At 43.9% G+C, this 23,959-nt stretch overlaps 1 protein-coding gene across 1 annotated transcript in view; it reads left to right on the top strand.

Moving 5' to 3' along the window:
• LOC124780250 (lachesin-like) overlaps positions 1-23,959 on the top strand; it is a 303,063-nt gene that overhangs the window by 140,364 nt on the left and 138,740 nt on the right. Inside the window, exon 5 of the mRNA XM_047253767.1 lies at positions 15,916-16,044. Coding sequence (XP_047109723.1) covers positions 15,916-16,044 — 129 coding nt within the window. The remainder of the gene's footprint in view (positions 1-15,915; positions 16,045-23,959) is intronic.

The following is a 23,959-nucleotide window of genomic DNA, read 5'->3' as shown; positions in this document are numbered from 1 at the left end:
TTCACGTTATATTCTAACAGCCATTCTGAAAGGAGACCAGCATTAAATGCTCTAATTTCAATGAATTGTGCTGAAAAATTATTTTCTACCACCATTACGTATCATACTTGTCACATGTACACAGCAGATAAAACCGTCCAGGATGTCCACGACATCGTTTCCTTCATGGAGATGGCAGTACAACCCCCACAGCCCATTTGGTTATATCTCAAAACAATTGAGCTATATCTCAACCGGCTAGAAAGCACATCTAATGCCGAAAATGTCAGTGTTCTCCCATAGTCAACTTCGAATAAAAGTACGAGATAATTTTAATAAATGCGATATAAATCAGTATAGTTCTGAATCGGTACAAGTACTCAGTATTCGCCAAAAAAGAATAAAATAATTTTTATAAAACAATACGGTCGCCAGTTCACTCCGAACAATGCCACTGCGTAACTTATTAATCATCGCAGCTGCGATTCTCGTAATTAAGACGTATAAGAGCAGTTACTATTGCGCAAACATATGTCGCGAGCATAAAGCGGTAATTCACTTATTGTCTTCATAATTAAATTACCACGGTTTAAAATAACATACTTCATGGCAAATTTGAAACAAGAAATAATACAACATTTCGTACTGAGATTACAGTGGCTTAAGTAACACAAACACGCGAATGCAAAATGAGTTGCCATACATTAACAATTACGGGTACAGCTTTGCACTGTCTGATCAGATCAAAACTGACAAAAAAAATTTCTGAGGAGCACATGACCCAATGTAGCACTCAGAATGATAATTTAAAGCCGAAACATTGCACGCCAAACCACAATAAATTCACATCAGTCAAATCACAGACTAAATAACATGTAAGAAAATAAAAAAGTAATTCATGCCAGACTAACTGTTAGTAAACGAATTAAATCAATTTACTTGAATATCATTGATTACTTACCAAAATTTAAGACACAAAAACGTGGTGAGGGACTTTTGATACATCATAGATCAGATAATTTCGACGAAACGTTATAAATTATAAGCAAAAACTCCCTCGAGAATCAGTGTACATATTAGTGAAAACTGTATCAAAACCCCTACAGTAGTTCGTGAGATTATCTTTAATATAGGGACAAAAAAAAACGAGAATGGAGATTTTAATTTAGTAAAATATAAGAAAATGTATTAGTTCATTAACCCAATGACACCTGGTCGGAATTAGGGTCTTATTGCTTTCGTAGATGGTCGGGGGCACGGTATTTCAGCGTGCGGGGTCAGTGGTGTGACCATCCGCTAATCTAAGTGATGTTCTCATCAACGGAATTTGAAAGATGTCGTGTGACACTCGCACAGAATCACTGACGAAACACGAACGAATAAACAGATCGAAAGGAAAAAGTAGATAGGGCGGCTGACTGCCAATCGGAAGACCGGTGTTCAGTTCGTTACTGACAGGGAGTTTCCCATAGAGTGAGGACTGGAAAGTGGGGTACTCAGCTTCCTGATGTCAACTGGGGAGCTACTTGATAGAGTAGTAGCGGCTTCTGGGGTAACGTATCCATCACAGAATGAACCTTAAGCCTGCAAATGTTAATTATTCGGAGTTGGGGCATATCACAGTAATCACATCGGTAGCACATTAAAAAACATAGATAATCAGAATTGTTTGTTGACTTATATTAAGGATCCTACTAGGCGAAACAGGGATCTATTGCTTGCTATTTTCATTATCTTTTAGAGTCAAGTGCAGAGTCGTCATTGGGGAGCGCGGAAGCTTAGTGTCGGAGGACAGCGATAATATGTAGTATAATGCATCAAATATTAAGTTGGTGCACACGTCCCATAAGTTTAAGAAATACAACAGATTTACATAAAAAACACTTCACTCATCACCAATATATTCTCCTTCACAGTCTACAATAGTCTGCCAACGCTGCGGTAACTTTTCGATTTCTCTACTGTAGAATCAAGTGGTTTTGAGGAGAAAAACTTGTCGAGCTATTTCCAGAATGAGATTTTCACTCTGCAGCGGAGTGTACGCTGATATGAAACTTCCTGGCAGATTAAAACTCTGCCGGACCGAGACTCGAACTCAGGACCTTTGCCTTTCGCGGGAAAGTGCTCTACCATCTGAGCTACCCAAGAACGACTGGCAGAATTGAAGCTGTGGGGACGTTGTCGAGCTATATTCGGAACGCATTTTCATCCGTAAAGGAAGTTTATTGAATGTTACTCGATAGAGAGTGGAAAAGGTGAACAGGCAATGGTGCAAGATAAAGTGAATAAGGTGAGTGTGCAATGAATTCCCAATCCAGCTCCTGTATAGCATTTTTTGTCAGTCAAGCTGAATGCAGACCGGCGTTATCGTGGAGCAGGATCATTCCACGCAGTGTTCCTCACTGTTATTCTTTGGCTGCATATGCAAGGCGTCTCAGTTGCTGACAATGAATGTTACATTTCAGGGAACAATTCGTAGCACACCACACCGTCGCTGCTCCACAAGATGTATAATATTATATTTTGTGGATGCACGCAGGTCTTTATGCGGGGAGTCTCTGCTTTCTTTTGGCTTAACAATTCCTTTATTATGCTTATGTTAGCATAAAGTACCCTTTGTTGTCACCAGTAACGATGCAGGATAGGAATGGTCGATGTGGCTCACGAGCCAATTGATAAGGAGCTAGCAGAGACGCACATGATGACACCCACTGAGATTTGAGATTTTGGACGTCGTAATAAGAAATTTAGACTGCAATGTTTGACTTGTAAAGACAAATGTTTGCATGATGGTGCCCTGATACCGCGAAATTGACACGTCACATACCAGTCGCTTCCCAAAGTACTTAAATACCCGAAAGACAAACAGGCTGTATATATACCATAGATAATGGAATATGGACCAATTGCTTCTAAATATAAATGCAAATGAATTTAGATAACAGTATTATTTTAACGAAAATCACAGAGAATAAGGAAATGCATCCTTACATGAAATTTGGAAATTTGTGGTAAGGTCTTATGGGACCAAACTACTGAGGTTATCGGTCCCTAAGCTTATTAACTAACTTACGCTATGGAAAACACACACACCCATGCCCGAGGGAGGACTTGAACCTCCGACGGGAGGAACCGCACGAGCCGTGACAAGACGCCTGAGAACGCGCGGCTACCCAGCGCGGCCATCCTTACGTAAAGTTAGTCGCGAGTCTAAAGGTAACAAGCAGAATAAGAAGGACACATTACGTGACTCAATTATTTTCAAATATGTGGAACAAGATGCTAATCATTTGGAGCGAGACAGATTACAATGTGATCTCTGACATTGCGACACGCACTGATTTGTGACACGGGACATGAGAACTTGCAACAGTCGTGCTGACCCCACGACCCTCTGGGCCAAATCCAGCGACACTATTTGCAGAGGATGAGACCCCGATCGGTCGGTACCGATGCACTTGCTAGAACCTGTGAATGGAGTTTTCCTTATCGTTACCTGTAGGGTCATATTTCAGATAATAACGTCATTAGGATAATGACATGTCTTAAGTACGAAATCACAAATGTGTTATTTTTATTTAAATGCAAAAAATGCACTAGGTCTGCCTTTAACTTAGTAAACAATCTAGACGAGCTCCCTTATAAATTGTTGACGTCTTGATTACGGTGGTGTTGGACGATGATCGTCTTCAACAATCCTCCGGCTGCCGTGTGAATCTCTCAGGCTTTCCGGGGGGGAAGGCGTGCCGGTCCCCGGTACGAAGCCGCCCGGCGGAGTAGTGTTGAGGTCCGGTGTGCCGGCCAGTCTGTGGATGGTTTTTAAGGCTGTTTTCCATCTGGCTCAGTGCATGCGGGCTGGTTCCCCTTATTCTGCCTCAGTTACACTATGTAGGCGATTGCTGCGCAAATACTGTCTACACATACGCGTACACTATAATTACTCTACCACGCAAACATTGGGGTTACACTCGTCTGGTGTGAGACGTTCCCGGGGTGATCCACTGGGGCCCGAAACGCACAGTAACCCTGGGTTCGGCGTGGGACGGCGGTGAGGGTGAGTGGACTGCTGTAGCTTGTTGTGGGGTTGTGTACCACTGTGGGCTACGACGGGGACGAAGCTTCTTCGTCGTTTCTAGATCCACAGGTCAATACAATACAATACAATACTATACAATAAGTCTGGTTAACTGGAAATTTGCGACACAATATGTGGCTCGCTGCAGCCAACAGAGCTTGCTGTTCGATCGTGACAGCGCGCCTTGCTTTCAGTAGCGAGCCGAGAAGTACGTGTCTGCAACCACGGAAGGGTGCTGAGGCACATTACGTGCAGTCCTGTTGTTTTGTTTCCAGTGAACTGTGAAAGACCTGCTACTAACAACTTTACGTCACCAATATAGGGTATACAGGCACTTCTGACACCAATTGTAAATGTATAGGATCCCTAACACCAATGATCCCACTTCTGGACACCAGTAGTAAATGTAGACAGGGTTTGGGAAAGCGTGGAGGCGGTTGTTACATACGCCTTGTGACGACAGGGTGCAGGAGGTCGAGCGGTCAGGATTAGAGAGTGGGCATCCAGGGTTGCCGTTAAATAACAAAACAGGAAATTAGGTACAATAAAGAAATTAGGTACAATAAATAGGATGTTTTTCAACGTACAGTGTACAAGGGGCGCCCATAGGGTCGGTAGTTACCAGGTTTAGGCCAGTCTAGGAGGTCGAACAATTAACTGAAGTGGGAAACGGAAGGGGAAGCGGTTCATGTTAATTTACGTTGGTGGCTGGTCGTGAAAAGCAGAGCCAGAGGCTCTGCCTTCCAGGAAGACGTATGTTCTGCTCGAGGTCTGGATTACAAGAGAGAGAAGGAACTGTGTTCTGCACCGTAGAACACTCCATGGTCCACACACGTGATCGGTAGCCCGTGCACGCTATTGGCTAAAACCAATAGCGTGAAGTCGCTAGCAGTTTCAGCAGAGGGATCAAGGCGTCTCTTGCAGTAGCTTTAAGTGGACACAACTGCCTCGGTTTTGAAAACAAGCAACTTGTGTCACCTAGACACGGCGTGAAATACTCTGGGAGAAAACTTGTAAAGATTCCACTGGGCCTTTGAAATAAAATTTTTTAAGTAATTCCCTAAAATGTTCCTTGACTGGCTGCCATCTTGTACACCAGTTTATGTCCAGACAAGTCGAAATGTTTTCAAATTTATAAATACATCACAAATTTCGGACACAACATGAATAATTCACGTAATCGGTACTCATGGAGAAAAACTTTAAGATTAATGGTGTCCCTGTGGTTGTTCAGCCGAGTGACTGATCTCATTTTATACAACCGAGTTGACTAGCGCAGTGGTTAGCACACTGGACTTGTGTTCTGAAGGACGACGGTTCACACCCGAGTCTGGCCATCCTGATTTTGGTTTTCCGTGTTTTCCCAATATCGCTTAAGGCAAATTTCAGATGGTTTCTTTGGAAAGGCACGGCCGCTTTCCTTCTCCACCCTCCCCTTATCCGAGCTTGGCCCTGTCGACCCCGTTGTCGACGGGACGTTAAACACCGATCTCCTCCTCCTCCTCCCATTTTCTGCGCAGTATTTCTACGAATGCCTCAGTCGTGAGCTGCTTCTTCTCCGAGTTTTGCTGGTATGTGCAATCGCCGCCTGGAACCAACATGCAACTATCACTGGTCTCTCGCCGCTATTATGGCTGAGTTCGACTCTCGACTCTCGATGCTCACCACGACATTTGATGCTTTTGTTTTTCTTAGCCCGCACTGATATTCAGTAAATCGCATATTCTCTCTTCGATTCCCAGATCTGATGGATGTGGTGGCAGGCGAAATCTTGATTGATTGCCGGGCCCGAAGCCTTATGTAAATTGAAACCTCCCTCTCAGTTAATTAAGTCTCTCGATGTCTTTATTTCGATGGGATCCTTAATTATGCTGTCCTAGAAATTTGGCGTTCGATCACAATACTGATTTCATCGTATTTAATTTCGTGATTATACTCGAGGCAGTGTTCGGTGACAGCTGATTTGCTTGGTTTTTTAGTTGGTTGTGTCGTTAAAAAACATTAATCAATCACTCTGAGAAAACAGGGGTATCGACTCTGAAGATATAGCAGACGAAAAGCCAACCAGTACAGAGTTGTTATCAGCCGCGAAAACAGGTCATGTGCTATTGTACTGTGCAGAAAAGGATTAGATTTTGGCTAAGCCATTTTTCAACTGTATTTTTTTCTTGCAGGAGTGCTCCTCTCGAAGTATTAGAAGAACTGGAACTGGGAGCTATACTTGCGAAAGGCGAGGTTCTCGATTTGATTCCCAGTCGGTTGGAAATTTAAAAATAGCATCCAAGCAGGTTTATTCGCTGTAGATCGTAGATCGCAGTGACTGTATATTAAATGAATATAAATACATAACTTCAACCGGCCACGTATGAGACACTTGTTTATTACCATTAACAAATTTTCAACCCTTAGCACGCAGAAGTTACATACTAATGTTTGTAGCGTTATGCCGGAAACTAGATCTGTGACAATAATTTAGCAAACTCTTCAGTCTATGACCCTAAATGTTAACGACTCTATAAGCTGTGTCGAGAAACGAATTTATCTACTTACTGCTTCAATATAGGTGCTATTTTTATTGATGTCCGCACAGCAGCTTCCATTTCCGCTGCCTTTCGTTCACAGAATTAATCAGAGTTCACTATCTCTATGAGACAGTAAAGGTTTACTTAAATGGCAGGTCATCCGTTTCTGGGATTTTTGTCACCAAATTAGGTATCTAAGCTCCAAAAACACACTGAGCAAGTGATGTAGCAAGGGCAAAGATACGGAATGTTTCACATACCTTGAGGCAGATGCACGGATTTTTTTTTCTTCCATGTTACGGAAAGTACCTTACGCAGCGAGGCATTGCTGTATATTACTCTTCACCTAAGGCTCCCGTCCTTTGAGCACGTCGCTTCTCACAGGCTAAAGCCAGGCGCGAGCAGAGATTTCGTAAGCGAGAGGACTATAACAGAACTCCCCAAGCAAAACAGTACTGACTCTCATGTTCTTCGTTCGTATATGTGACTGGTTTCTTCATCTAGCTGAGACCAAATTAATGTGCGTTCATGATCGTCATACTATTGGTTTATATGGTGTCATAGAACAGACATACCTTCTAGAACTCCTTAAGCGACTCGCTCACGCACAAAGCGATACGATGCAATGTTGACACAACTCTGCTAATTCCCTATAATTTGGAACATTCCTAATAGATTCAAAGAATAGGTTTGATGGTTAGCAGGCACGTCTTCTCACCTATTTTTATTCTGGTTACAGACGATTAATTCTTGTATCCTTCAAAGTACATCTACATCTGCGTCTACGTGATTACTGTGCAATTCACAGTAAAGCGCCTGGCAGAGGGTTCAATGAATCACTTTCAAGCTGTCTCTCTACCGTGCCACTCTCGAACGACGCGCGGGAAAAGGGGCACTTAAATTTTTCTGTGCAATCTCTGATTTCTCTTATTTTATCGTGATGATCATTTCTCCCTATGTAGATGAGTGCCAACAGAATTTTTTCACAATAGGAGGAGAAAACTGGTAATTAAAAGTTCATCAGAAGACCCCGTCGCAACGAAAAACACCTATGTTTTAATGACTGCCACTCCAGTTCACGTATCATGTGTGTGGCACTATCTCCACTATTTCGTGTTAATACAAAACGAGCTGCCCTTCTTTGTACCTTTTCGATTTCATCCGCCAGTCCCACGAGATGTGGATCCTACACCGCACAGCAGTACTCTAGAACAGGGCGGACAAGTGTGGTGTAAGCTAACTCTTTAGTAGACCTGTTGCACCTTCTAAGTGTTCTGCCAATAAATCTCAGTCTTTGGTTTGCTCTACCCACAACATTATCTATGTGATCGTTCCAATTTAGGTTATGTGTAATTGTAATCTCTAAGTATTTAGTTGAATTTACAGCCTTCAGATTTGTGTGACATATCGCGAAATCGAAGTTTAACGGATTTCTTTTAGTACACATGTGAATAACTTTACATGTTTTTTTATTCAGGGTAAATTGCCACTTTTCGCACCATACAGATATCTTATTTAAATCTTTTGCAATTAGTTTTGGCCATCTGATGACTTTATAAGACGGTGAATGGCAGCATCATCTGCAAACAATCTAATACGTCTACTCAGATTGTCTCCTAAGGCATTAATATCGATCCGGAACAATAAAGGGCCTATAACACTTCCTTGGGGAACGCCGGATATTACTTCTGTGTTATTCGATGACTTTCCGTCTATTACTACGAGCTGTGACCTTTCTGACAAGAAATTACGAATCCAATCGCACAACTGAGGCGATATTCCAGAGGCACGCCGTTTCGTTAGAAGACGCTTGTGAGGAACGGTGTCGAAAGCCTTCTGGAAATCTAAAAATGTGGAGTTAATTTTACATCCCCTGGCGATTGCACTCATTACTTCATGAGTATAAAGAGCTGGTTGTGTTTCGCAAGAACGATATTTCCTGAATCCGCGCTGACTCTGAGTCAATAAATCGCTTTTTCGAGGTACTTCGTAATGTTCGAATACAGTGTATGTTCCAAAAACCTACTGCAAGTCGACGTTAGTGACATGAGCCTGTAATTCAGCGGATTACTCCCACTTTCCTTTTTGGGTATTGGTGTGACTTGAGCAATTTTCCAGTATTTAGGTACGGATCTTTCTGTAAGCGACTGGTTGTATATAACTGCTAAATATGGAGTTATTGTATCAGCATACGTCGAGAGCAACCTGACCGGTATATAATCTGGACCGGAGGCCTTGCCTTTAGTAAGTGATTTAAGCTCCTTTGCTACACCGAGGATATCTACTTCTATGTTTCTCGTCTTGGCACTTGTTCTTGATTAGAATTCAGGAATATCTACTTCGTCTTCTTTGGTGAAGAAATTTCGGAAAACCGTGTTTAATAACTCTGCTTTATTGGCACTGTCATAAGTGACTTCACCGTTCTTATCGCGCAGTGAAGGTATTGATTGTGTCCTGCCACTGGTGTGCTTTATGTATGACCAGAATCTTTTTGGATTTTCTGCCAGATCTGAGACAGAATTTCGTTGTGTAAATTATTACAAGCGTCTTGCATTGAAGTACGCGCTATATTTCGAACTTCTGCAAAACTTTGCCAATCTTGGGGATTTTGCCTTCTTTTAAATTTGGCATGCTTTTTTCGCTGCTTCTGCAACAGCGATATGACCCGTTTTGTGTATCATGGGGGGGATCAGTACCATCACTTATCAATTTATGTGGTATACATCAATTGCTGTCGATACTATCTCTTTGAAATCATTCCACAACTTTTCCACGCTTACATGATCAGATCGAAAGGAGTGAAGACTGTCTCTTAAAAATGCCTTAAGAGCATTTTTATTAGCTTTTTTTAAATACTTTGCGTTTCGTTTTGATGGTTGTAGGTGTTACGGTATTAAGCCTAGCAGTAACTGCCTTGTGGTCTCTAATCCCTGTATTCGTCATGATACGCCCCATTTGTCCAGAATTATTTGTTGCTAAGAAGTCAAGTATGCTTTCGCAACCATTTATGCTCCGAGTGGGCTCTTGCACTAATTGTTCAAAATAATGTTCTGAGAAACCATTCAGCATAATTTATGATGGCGTTTTATGCCTGCCGCCGGCTTTAAACGTATAAATTTTGCAGCATATCGACGGTGGATTGAAGTCGACACCGACTATAATTATATGAGCGGGGTACCTATTTGAAATGAGACTCAAGTTTTCTCTGAACTGTTCAGCAACTATGTCTTCTGAGTCGGGGGGGGGGGGGGGTCGGTAAAATGATCCAATTAATAGTTTAGTCCCATTGTCAGGTATAACCTCAACCCATACTATTTCACACGAACTATCTACTTCAATTTAGCTACAAGACAAACTACCTCTAACAGCAATAAATACTCCACCACCAACTGTATTTAATCGATCCTTTCTGAACACTGTTAGATCGTTTGAAAAAATTTCGGCTGAACTTATTTCCGGCTTTAGCCAGCTCTCTGTATCAACAACTATTTGAGCTTCAGTGCTTTCTATTAGGGCCTGGAGCTCTGGTTCTTTTCAAACACAGCTACGACAATTTACAACTACAATAACAATCGTTTCTACAACTACCTTACTGTGTTTTATTGTCCACTTTCTGACGGACGCCCCTTCTGCGGTTCCCTGAGACCCTCTAACCTAAAAAACCGCCCATTCCCCAGACCCTTCCACATAGCCCCCGCTACCCGTGTAGTCGCCTCCTGTATGTAGTGGACTCCTGACCTATTAAGCGGAACCCGGAAACCCACCACCCGATAGCGCATGTCAAGCAATCTGCAGCCTACTCGGTCACAGAACCGCCTGAGCCTCTGATTCTGACTCTCTATTCGGCTCTGCACCAAAGGACCACAGTCGGTTCTACCGACGATGTTGCAGATAGTGAGGTCCGCCTTAATCTTCGAAGCAAGCCTGGCAGACTTTACCATTTCCGCCAGCCGCCCAAAACCAGTGAGAATCTCCTCCAATCCAAAGCGACAAACGTCATTGGTACCAACATGTGTCAACACCTGCAGTTGGCTGCACCCTGTACTCTTCATGGCATCCGGAAGCACCCTTTCCACATCCGGAATGACTCCCCCCTAGTATGGACACGGAGTGCACTCTGGCTTCCTTCCACTCCTTGACCGCCATGTTCCTAAGGGGCGCCATTACGTGCCTAACGTTGGAGCTCCGAACTACATGCAAACCCACCCTCTATGAATGCCCAGACCTTGCGGGCCGAGAAGCTTCCTCTGGAACAGGGTGGACGACTGCATCCATCTTAGAGACATCGTCAGCCACAGATAACGCTCGAAACCTGTTCGTCAAACGAACTGGGAAGGCCCTACGATCGGCCTTTCAGAAAGTTTTTCGCTGCCTGCCAGACACTGGAATGATCTCCCACTCGACCATGGGTGAGGGGTCAACCTCAGTGCAGACAGTACTTGGGGTGGCCACAGCAGTGAACCGATCGGGGGACATGTGGGACATGCTCGACGTCCCTCGCAACCCCGCCTCCGACCCCCCACATTGATGCCCTTTGGCAGCAGCCTCAAACTCTGTGACAGAAGCCAACACTGCCTGGAACTGTGAGCGAAAGGTTGCCCACTCAGCTCGCATCTGTACAGAGCACTCACAGTTCCTATCCATTACTGCAGTCGCTCCTGTTTTAAGCTGGTAAAAATATGTAAAAACACTCTTCTGATCACTGTGATGTTTGCTGTTTATCTGTTTTATATTTTGGAAACATGACAACATCACATGGAATGCATTCTTGGGGAATGGGATGGTTGAGAAGGGGCAGTAATCTGTCTCATCGCATAAATTTTGTGAAATGATGAAACTGAGTGCGCAACCGCATAGTCATCCTCAAAGAACTGTTTTCCTACCTTGAACTAGCATTTGCCTCTTACTTTTTTTGCGTCCTTTTAGGAACACTTACACTGTCATGGCAACTGTTTGACCTTGAGGCTAATAATTCGTATATCACAGTTCACTGACATCGGAAAAACCTTGGAGCATTGCTTTAAGTCGATTCTTTCCTTGGTGAGGGGCGGCAGTGAACATCATCAGTTAAAGGTATTATGCTAAATGAGGGCGAGTGAACGGAAAACAAAGACACTTCCGGCTGCAACAGGCTGTTCAGTACGAACACGGAGAGCTCAGTCAGTAACAAACTGACTTTTTCGATCAGTCTTCAGTCATCAAGGGGACAGTGATGGTCCGTTACCAGTGAAACATTATCGACTACAAGCCAAGGTCAAATCATTGGGAATATCTTCGCAAATATGTGGTTGCATAGAGGAATATTTGACTAATAGAGCTCAGAACGCTACACTAGACGCTAATGTTCCACCAAACGGAAGTAACGTCGGGCGTGGAAGTGTATTAGGACTTATATGTAAGGTAGAATCAACAATACCATAAAATAGTTCGGTGCGGTCTAGTCGTGTACAGTTCAGTACCGTCGTTGAATGATCTTGAGAAAGGCATGAACAACCTTTCTACCGGAAATAATGTATGGTAGCCCTTCTTAAATGTTGATAAAAGAAAGATAATAGCTATCAGATAGTATCTGATTACGAGATAAGTGGTGAACTTCTTGAACACACCGTATCATGTAAGTCTTTAAAACAATACTAAGATGCGAAATTAAGTGTGACGATCACGTAATACCAGCATTAGGGAAGGCGAATCGAAGACTTGAATTTGTTGGAAAGGTTCTGGAAATATGCTGTGCATCTGCAAAGGAAATCGCATACACTACACTAGTGCGACCAGGTCTAAGAAATTCTCCCAGTGTACGGAATCATTATTAAGTAGACGTAACAATACATCGAACGAGTTCAGAGATGTGTTGCTCAGGTCATAGCAGGTCGATATATCCCATATGAAAGTATAAAAGAAACCTCCGGAGAACTGAAACGGAAATCCTTGGAAGAAAGACGACATACTCATCGGGAATCCCTGTAGGGGATGACCGTGGAACCATTACGCTGCCACCAACTCATATCTCGTATAGGGATCTTGAGGAAGATAATGGAGATTAGGTGCTTAGAGAAGCATTTGGACAATCATTTACTCATTTTTCCGTCGATCAATAAGCTAGCCGTACAGGAACCAAAACTGATAATAATGGTACTATGAACCCGCCACCATGCACTATGCACCTTGAATGTGTAGTAACTATGTTCATGAATATGTAGGTGCTATATAAGAGAACCGAATATCCGTGGGTGCATATCACGTTGCACACGAGAGTGGCGGCTAGCGTGATGGTCTGACGCCTCAGTGGATTATATATGTGGTATCCTCTACCTCGAATCTTCAGCAATGACAGCTGAACCACAGGAGTTCCGACTGGTACCACTTTTCAGGTGACGTTTAGTTCGTTCCGTAAGGTATCACAGTACTAAACACCTCTCTTGTTGGAATACTCATCAGTGTTTCAGGAGTTACTCTGTCGGCGAACAACTCTGGAGATTTCTGGTAGTAACTCCACAGTCTCGGAAGCTAGCCCTGAAAAATTACAGCACTGAACGAGCTATGCCTTCACTTCTACACGTCGGTCTGCCGTGATAAAACTACCCTTCAGACGCAGACACACATACGAAGGCGCTTTCGTCGGAGAATTTTACAGTGTGTGTGTGTGTGTGTGTGTGTGTGTGTGTGTGTGAGAGAGAGAGAGAGAGAGATAGATTTACTGCGTTAATACCAAATTTTTGAACCAATACCTAAAAGAGTATTGCAACCGCAAAATGCTGAAACACTTGTTCCCAGATGTGCTTAAGATATCTGTACTGTTCAACGAATCACCTGACCTGACCACGTCCATAGCTTCCTCGGCTACTCAGTCGTTACCTCTACCGTCCTGATACCGTCCCTTCAGTTTCTCTCCACAACAACATGTCAACTTGTAAAATTTTTCCAGATATATTCAACCTTTTTTCAGTGACTTACAGTCGTCAGATCTAACACCGCTTCAAATTTCATCAACATCATTGGTTAACTAATAATTCATGAAGGTCCTCTTTTAAATAGCACTGTCTACAGAGATTTTTCTTCTGTCTCACGTGTTTTCTATACAAAAAAAAGAGTTGTCAGCTATTATTAGTGGTCTCCGAAGACACAAGATGAAGCGAATGCGAGCGCGCGCGCGCACACACACACACACACACACACACACACACACACACACACACACACACACGCGCGCCGGCCGCGGTGGCCATGCGGTTCTAGGCGCTCAGTCCAGAACCGCGCGACTGTTACGGTCGCAGGTTCGAATCCTGCCTCGGGCATGGATGTTTGTGATGTCCTTAGGTTAGTTAGGCGTAAGTAGTTCTAAGTTCTAGGGGACTGATGACCAGAGATGTTAAGTCCCATAGTTCTCAGAGCCATTTTTGAACACACACACACACACACACACACACACACACACAATGTTTCACTACGGAGTGTCCTACCCTCACTTTAGCATGATTCTACTAATGGTACTATTATTTTCCATGATTTTCTGAATTTCTTTTTTTGCTTTCTCTCCTTAGCCCTCTACCTGTTTGGCGTAGCTCGCCACGAATTCCTCTTCTCTGTCAGCCATTTCAGAATAATATTTACACCTAATGCCATAAATTACTTATTGACTGTATTACCATCTCTCTCTGCAGTTTTTACGTTCTACAGCTCCTTCAAATACTGCGGAAATTATTCTTTGTTGATTTAACTCACTTCCTATCATCCTGTTCCTTCTTCTTGTCAGTGTTTACCTTTCACCGATTCTGTGTAAAACCTCTCCATTCCTTATCAGTTCACCTAATTTCCAACAAGGTGCTTAACAGCGCACTGCGTGCTTTTGCAGGGATAGAAATTTCTGTGCGGAAGCCCGTGGTTGCCGTATGACTAGCTGTCGTTGTTTATTCATGTCAAACAGGGTGTGCGGGGTGTGCACTGTCAACAGCTGTTCAGTTTGGTAAGCTACTCTGTGTGAGCTTGACTAAGTGTATTAAGTCAAAAGCGATTTTTTTACTTACGCCGTGAGAGTAATTCAGTTGTTAAGAGTTGTTTTGGCATCTTACGCTTGATTATACAATTATTATGGATTTACTACAAATATTTAAATAAATCGACCGACAGAGCAGAGAAAAGCATGCAGAGCGACAACATGAATTTCCGAACAATACCTAATCTCATAGTTCGTAGCAAATTATTACAGTTTTAAGTAATCTCAGACAGTAGTTCTCCACGTACGCGTAAACCACGATTACTCTACTACGCAAACATAGGGACTACACTCGTCTGGTGTGAGACGTTCCCTGGGAGGGGGGGGGGGGGGGGTCCACCGGGGGCCGAACCGCACAATAGCCCTGGGTTTGGTGTGGGGCGGCGGAGGGGTGAAGTGGACTGCGGTAGTCGTCGTGGGGTTGTGGACCACTGCGGCTGCGGAGGGGGACTGAGCCTCTCCGTCGTTTCTAGGTCCCCGGTTAACATACAATACAATACAATACAAGCTCAGACAGTGCTATCAGTGTGTGCAGGACCGAGACTCGAATTCAGGATCTTTTCCCTTCACGGGCAAGTGCTCTACCAACTGAGCTACCCAAGCACGACTCATGAGTCGTCCTCACAGCATTAATTCCGCCAGTACCTTCGTCTCCTACCTTCCAAACTTCACAGAAGCTCTTCTGCATACCTTGCAGAATTAGCACTCCTGGAAGCAAGGATGTTGCGGACACAATATAGCAAATTTTATTTAATGAAGCACCTACTGAAGCATAAGGTCCTTTATTTTTCTACAAGCAACTATCTCGTGCCACCCCTGTTATGAATGAAATGTGAAGGGTTTTTAGATGAAGTACCGTGAGCTACTGGTGGGGAAACGGTTACAAGTAGCTACAGCGTCGGAATTGAACGTTTCAAATATGTAATCCGCTGCTGCTCTTGCCATATCACAGCTGACTGTATGGGCATCTGGGAACATTATCTGGTGGGAGGTTACAAAAATTAGTAGGGCGTGTATTAAAGAATAAGGAAACATCGTAAGGGACTTCTGGAGTTAATCTCCAGTTTAGTGGAGGGGCAAATAGTACTGCATTATTTTTACAAACTTTTCATTGTCGTTAATCCTTAGCATATATGAGATTGCTCGTCCTACTAACAGCTTAGTGTACTACTGTCCTCCAGGAAAGCTGAACAGCAGACAGCTGCATTCGTAATGTAGTGATCGTGTACTGCAGCAACGAGCTTGAATGTGACACCATCTTGCGGAACGAGCTGGACGTCCACTTGTACAATGTACCGCTGCCTGTCAGGAAAAGTAACCAGTCAACTTTTGTGCTTGTGTTGCAGTGAACGTGTACGACGGCAACCAGCTGAACGTGACGCGCATCTCTCGGACCGAGATGGGCGCCTACCTGTGCATAGCCTCCAATGGCGTGCCGCCCTCCGTCAGCAAGAGGATCACCGTCGACGTCGAGTGTGAGTGGACTTGGTTGTTGGCAGACCTAGCTGTCAAAGTGTGTCGTTCGTGATCATTTAATAGATGTTTATTGTGCTGTAGGAATTGTCTTGTCAATGAACTTGTGGATGGAGATATTTGTAAAAACATCGGATAGTATGGAACAGACATATTTAACAGTTTGGATGAAGGAAAATGGAAAAAGATCCATATAAATCAACCTCGTAGGATCCATCGTTTTGCAGTAATTAAAAATATAACATAGTACGAAGTCCTCAAGAACTCAGTTTCAAGTCTGTAAAACTTAAGAACGGAATCAACTTCCGCGTTGTCAAGTCACATTCCTCGATGAAACTTCGACCATACATAGAAACAATTGCTACAGTGTACTTACGAAGGCAACTGAAAAAAATACACGATGAGACGAACAGAAGAGACCATTTTAAGCATTGCCAGTAATCACACTGAAGTCACCGCTATTTATGAGGGCCTCCTGGGCATTGATATTGTGGTATTCTAGCGCTTTTGCCGACTACCAGACGGTCATAGGTGCATGTGGACGTGGTGCTGTGCATCTCTCCAACGCATCCCACACATGCTTGATTGGTCTTAAGTCTGGGAAACTGGCTGGCAAGTGTATTCACCTAATATCCTCCGCATGGTCCTCCATGAAATTGAAGTCAGGTGGGAATACGGTCCGAATGGACACACACGGAGAAAAATAATAGTATCACAGTAACTCTGAACGGTGAGTTTCCCGTGTTCAAATATTATACCTCCTCATGCCATAAGATCTGGACTATCAAAAAGGTCATGTTCGATAGTTTTTCTGGATGCATTACGTGTTTCTACATCTGAGCATGTGCGGGTATGTGAGAAAATTGTCGAACATTTTCGATGTCAGTGTCATGAGACACGTCTGCTTTAGGAGCGTTAGCTGTTAGAATCAACTGCTTTAGATAGTACCTGAGATGTCACCCGTATTCGAAACGACGCATCTCAACTGTGCTGCCGTATTTCTGATTATTAGTTGATGGCCGTTAACGCATTTTGATAGTGTCTCTTCAATCAGTATAACAGAGTGGTCAGTCGATAGCTAAATAAGGTTCTAAATAGCAAATAAAACTGCTTTTTAACTAACTCATTGATAGAGTAACCATTGTATTCACTGAATGTTCCCTGACATGTTTCACCTCTACAATGATCCCTTCACTATGCGTCTATGGGTCGAGAGTCTTACGTCAACAAGTCCAAACATTCAGTCGTCTTGATCAACTTCTCTGCAATATCCACATGCGTCCAGCGGATGCCTTACGATAAATATTTACCCTCTGACGTCTGAAATTTCTTTTTGGAAATTTGAGATAACGTCTTATGGGACAAACTGCTGAGGTCATCGGTCCATAAGTTTACACACTACTTCATCTAACTTAAACTTACACTAAGGACCACACACACACCCATGCCCAAGGGAGGTTCAAATAGCTCTAAGCACTATTGGACTTAACATCTGAGGTCATCAGTCCTCGAGACTTAGAACTACTTAAACCTAACTAACCTAACGACATCACACTCACCCATGCCTGAGGCAGGATTCGAACCTGCGACCGCAGCAGCAGCGAGGTTCCGGACTGAAGTGCCTAGAACCGCTCGGCCACAACGGCCAGCCCCGAGGGAGGATTCGAACGTCCGACGGGTGTCCAATGGGTATCCTTTTTGTATCTCCACCATCATCTTTACTACCATGTATTTTAGCCCATGGTGTAGTGTCTAGAAAGCTTGCATGCTCGTTCCGCTAGACAAACAATCAAAAATGTCGTATTAATGAGCTTTATTACAATTGATCATATACAATACTTAGCTTTGGCAACCACACAAATGTTTCGCAAACAAAGGGCGACATACGAAATAATCAGTCTTTGCAGTGACTGCTGATCTCTAGCTGACAGAAGTCTTTCCTGAACAGGTATCGTAGTGTGTAACGTTGACGCTGCCATCCAACTCACTAATCTTGAAGCTGGATTGAACTGAGCCTTCACGAGGCGGGCGCGGCGCTTATGTCCTCTTCACCTAGGGTCCGCTGCTGTCGCGTTGTTGTCCTGGAAGGGAGGTCGGTCAGCGTGCGATTGGCTGACCCCTTCTCACAGCCTTCTCTTCCCTGTCGTTCCCGACTGGCGTGCCGGGGATTGACTTTACGCCGTTACATCTGGTCTCGTCCTTCGCTTCGAAATCAGCGTCTTCTAATCTTACGTTCACTCCTCCTCGTTTTCTGTCGCACTTTATGTATTCATATTGGCGTCACTTACTTGTTGCTACCGTCTTCGTCCATTCGCGCTCCATTCTAAACAATCCTATCCCGCACAGTTTTTTCTCATTGAGTCTTGTAGCTACTGTGTTCTTCAATCTGAAGACTTGTTCGATGCAGCTCCTCACTGTTTTTATCCGTGCAAGCCTCATCTTGTCAGAATAACTGCATAACCTAATTGATTTGGACTTACTACAGTCAGCCTTGGTCTCCTCTACACTTTTTAGCCCCGGCACTTCCTTCCGTCGTGTTTACGGTTGTTTGACGATCACTTTGGTAACCTGAAATACAGCCGCTTCAGCCGTGTTGCCAGCCTTCAGTCGACCTCCGGAACCAGCCGACGCGCCGGCAAGCAAGTACCGGCCGGGGCATGCTCCACGTTTATGTAAACTTTCTTGTAGTTCCTGGTATTACCTGCAATCGCCACATGAAGCACCAGTCTCGGCCTCATACGACGAATATGTAGAAATCTGGTCATGTGCTGTGCGCGGAAATCTTTACGCCTGCCAGGTTAAGACGACAAGCAATCAGGATAAGTTGACAGCGCGCGGTGGAACATCGTACGGACGTGTTGTGATCGCCATCAGGGAGGGATTACCCCGCCGTCAGACTCTTCGGCTGCTCCACTGAAGACGAACTTGCCAACGGCAGAAGGCACATCGAATACGACGTCTCGGCGCACAAACGTGGACTTCGAGAACGACTGCAGCACGGACTCATCCGAACGAACAACGGAATTAGAGGTCTCTGTCACGACCTCCAGATGCATTCGCAGTGACGCATTTGCCACTAACGAGGCATTTCAAACTTCAACAGCAAGCGATGGAAGATTTACGAAGCCAGCGTGGAAAAAGCAATGAAAACCGAGAATTGTCCAGATGTAACGTCGCGAGGTAATGCGCGATAACATTCGTTGCTATACAGACCGCAGTATTGGAGCCGGAGGCTGTGAGAGAAACCGCCACTTGTGTCTTAGCCAATGAGTCATGTACACCTGCTACTACGGCAGCGTGAGAACGGCTCCTGTGTCACTTCTTAGAGACCGTATATTCACCATCTGTAAGAAACTAAATAAATGATATCTAATATTATTCAATAATTTTCAAAGTCGGTGCACTACCTTTTGACATTCAGGAGAAGATTATACCCAAATTTCAGCTTTATAACTATCACAGTTTCAGAGATAGAAAAAAATGCTAAAAAGTCAAAAACCGAGATTTAGGGAACTAAATTCAGTTTGGAAATATAATGGTTTATCTTTTGGTATAATTGGGAAACATAAGCAGAAATCTCAGTGTGCAGAATTAACTAATTGAGATTTTCATATCAAAACTTTAATTATTTTTCGTATTTGTAATATAAAAATCAGACAAAATTATTATTGGTGTCTATAATTGTTATGGGAGTGACTGAGAATGTGCATGTAGGACATTCGTCAAATTTTAATGTTGCGTTATATACCGTCTTAAGTAACCGCCAAGAGTTCTCTAGGTGTACTGCTATTGTAACAGAGGAGCCAGAAAGTCAACTGGAGTATTATCTGTATCTAAAGGACATTTCCAGATTGATGGCCTTCTCGTTTTCATTTATTAAACATTACTTTAATATTGGTATATCAGAATGATGTAGATGCGTCTGTATGTAAGGATTGGTGCAGACCAGTTTTGGCGCGAGTTTGATCATGAGCGAGCATTCTGATTGGCAGCGACTATGGTTAACCAATCAGAATTGAGACGGTTCCCGCTCGTTACGTGATAGTTATACTCGAAGTGAGGCTGCAAGAAGGGCGTCGGTTGCCAGCTTCGTTCGCGGCAGTGCATGTTAAATGTGATGTTTCTAATTATGTGTAAAATGAAGGAATATTGAGTTCTTCACGTTTGATATGTGGCGTGACTAACGCTGATGTAGTTATGGACAGTTTTGTGAAGTCTGGAAGTTTTGGAATTGTTTTGTTGGAATGATATTCGTGTGTGAAAATTTGACCTTCATAGTATCCGCGTGGCATGTTCTGTATTCAACCATTGAGCATTTTGTGGAATGCAATTTTTTTCTTTTAGAAATCCACAAGAAGGACCAAATGTAAGAACTAGAATTAGTGGTGAAATTAATGACTGTGGAAATTTTGTTTGATTGCGATCGGATTTGGACATATTTCTGGCTTCTGTGCGTGTGAAATGTGGGTATAAGTTGTGAACAGGATGATAACAGCCATTAGTTTAAATGTGGACTGAATAGTACGGTAACTTTGGCTATATAGACAAAATGAACCTTTTGTGTGGAAATTTCGAAATTATTTTCCAAAAGCCAATCCATTTTCTTACTGCCTGATAAATTTTTTAATGACAGTTTTTCTACAGAACTTTATTTCATTACTATAGTTGCGTAGCCTCAGTAATTGCAGATATTAGATGGTGTTTTTCATCAACGCTGCTTTTACGTCATATTGTATCTAGGTTGCTGAGTGGAGGGACGTCGAGAAGACGCCGTTCTGAGGTTGGTGATTTGTAATATGCAGCCTGCACAGCAGAGTAAAACCCAGCCTCGCCGCACAGACACCGCCAATAGAGACGAATTACACCTTCGTCGCCTTGCAAGATGGCGATCCTGGCCCGACTAGCTACGTAGCAGGGCTACAGCAGCTTACGGAGCGAAGACAACAACAAACACAACAACACCAGCAACAGCAATAACAGCAGCACAGTCTGGAGATACCACCTATAATTCTCCAGTTTTCGAAAAACTACACGACCTTATATGATTGACTGGCGCAGAAGCTTCAAAAATCTTTCACTGCCAAACAAGCAAATGATGACAGGTTGAAGCTGTCTTGTACTACCACCAGCGACTATGTAACAGTGATGAACATGGCGGAAAACAATGGATCCCACGCAAACTTTTCCTGTCCCCGGAACCGAAGGAAATTGAAGGAGTTACAAGGCGCGCTCCAAAGCGATGTCTCATGTAACGGAGCAGAAAGCGCTTAAAATACAGGCTTCACTTCATCAATTGTCGACAATCACAGGACTCTAGATTCACAGAAGGAAACTCCAGTGAGAGTGCGAATTCTCTCTGAGACCACTTAACAATCTTGGACGTGTCGCGCGTCTACGCACTCATCGTCGGAGAAGAGAAGTTACGAGCACGCAGAGGGCCACAGCAGTGCTTCAGGTATCAGGAGCTCTAACATGTAGGCCGACACTGCAGCATGCCACCGAAGTAGATAGTGTTGGAAATTCCATGCGGCTTTTCGCGGTTGATGCTGTAGTATACAGAGAAGTTGCAGCATTAGAAAATTTCAGCGAAATGCAGGGAGATCTGCAGCGGATAGCCACTTGGTGCAGGGAGTGGCAACTGACCCTTAACATAGACAAATGTAATGTGTTGCGAATACATAGAAAGAAGGATCCTTTATTGTATGATTATATGATAGCGGAAGAAACACTGGTAGCGTTACTTCTGTAAAATATGTGGGAGTATGCATACGGAACTATTTGAAGTGGAATGATCATATAAAATTAATTGTTGGTAAGGCGGGTGCCAGGCCGAGATTCATTGGGAAAGTCCTTAGAAAATGTAGTCCATCAACAAAGGAGGTGGCTTACAAATCACTCTTTCGACCTATATTTGAGTATTGCTCATCAGTGTGCGTCCGTACCAGGTCAGGCTGACAGAGGGGATAGAGAAGATCCAAAGAAGAGCGGCGCATTTCGTCACAGGGTTATTTGATAAGCGTTTTGCAAACTCAAGTGACACACTCTGCAAGAAAGGCGCTCTGCATCGCGGTGTAGCTTGCTGTCCAGGTTTCTAGAGGGTGCGTTTCTGGATGAGGTATCGAATATATTGCTTTCCCCTCCCTATAACTCCCGAGGAGATCACGAATGTAAAATTGGAGAGATTGGAGCGCGCACGGAGGCTTTCCGGCAGTCGTTCTTCCCGCGAAACATACGCGACTGGAACAGGAAAGGGAGTTAATGACAGTGGCACGTAAAGTGCCCTCCGCCACACACCGTTGGGTGGCTTGCGGAGTATCAATGTAGATGTAGAGGTAGATATAAGTGTGCGAAATGTAGCAGCGACCACGACGGTCTCGAATGCCCACCTTGAAAGAAAACAGCCGCCAAATTCTGCAACTGTGACCACAGCACACAGCTAGCTACGGAGGCTGCATCGTGCGCAAATGCACGGCGACGCTAGAGGGGCGTCCAGCCTCTAGATCCGAAAACCGCGCAGCTCCACAAACAGGTTGGCCAGGCAGCGACCTCGCAGCCCGACCTCCAGCGGGAAGTACGACAAGATCGTTTACCTCTCATGGGACGTCGGTCGGCTAGAATTCGACGGGGGGCTCTTCGTCAGACGTAAGCGGCCACAACACACCGCAAACAGTGACAGAAGACACCTGCATCCAACGTACCGTCACACACTGACAGTTTTATGCGTGCAACAGAGTATTATAGACCTCTCTGTGGAACTAATACGCTGAGTAAGGCTCTCCTCGAAGAAGTCTCAAAACACTGAACAGCCTGAAAGGGTGAAAGGCAGGAACTTCTAAAGTATTTGATTCGTCGCCTTGGGAAACTCAACAACGTCGCCGACCGCTACAAGCGGCCCGTGGCCGTCTTGACAGGCAATGGTGCACAATAAGCTGACTTCCAGGTCAAACCTAATACCTGATACCGCGCAGACACACTGAGACACGAGAGACAGTAACTAAACAATACCACACTGAGTAGCAGGCAACACCCACTCGGTTAAAACTGTACCATCAATACAGAGCAATTTCTCATAGAGATGATGCTTCCTTGACTAGCAATCAGCATTCACTTACGTTACGGGCTTCACGCAGGCCGCGCCCAACGTCCCACCCAATAGAGCACACTCTGAGCTTATTGATACAGTCCGCGTCGACCCGGACCTCAGCTTGGACGTGCGGATTTGTGGACAGTTACTTGTATATTATTCCCTCTTCCTGTAACACACACAAAAAAAACAATCTGAAAATTACGGACAGTTACTGGCGAAAAGATTTCTCCTGGTAACTCGCCATGAAGTGTTCAGTGCCTCAGTATCAGTGACCCCTGTTTTTGGCTACTTAGGAGTCAATATTTTCTTCGTGCACAATACTCCGGTCTTCACTAAATTTGATATGGTATATCTAGCCCTGTGACGGCTACAACACCCTCCATTAGGCAACTGACGATTCCCTGATGCTTCAGTATGAGTCATATAATACGAATACTTTTTTCTTCGTGTTCTCGCATAAGTTTATTTTATCCTCTATTATGTTCAGGATCTCATTAGTCTATCTCCCCGTCTAATTTACAACATACTTCTTTACTACCTCATATAAAATCTTCTATTTTCTCCTTATGTGAACTAATCATTGGCCACGTTTACCTTCCGTATAGGATTACACTCAGTACAAAATAATTCAGAAAACACTTTGCGACACGGCCGTTGGATACCATGCTACATTGCAACGATACTGCTGTTTCCCACAGTTCCTTTAATTGAAAGACAGGTAATTCAGGGATTGACGATATGGAGAATCGCATAATGGCAGGTACTATGAAGAACAGTTATTGTTACGAGGTCACGAACAAACGATTTACTATCGAAACGAAACCCACAGC

This window comes from Schistocerca piceifrons, chromosome 1 (genome assembly GCF_021461385.2).
Source record: "Schistocerca piceifrons isolate TAMUIC-IGC-003096 chromosome 1, iqSchPice1.1, whole genome shotgun sequence".
NCBI lineage: Eukaryota > Metazoa > Arthropoda > Insecta > Orthoptera > Acrididae > Schistocerca > Schistocerca piceifrons.
Note: the sequence above shows the minus strand (reverse complement) of the source record. Positions and strands in the feature narration are given on the sequence as shown.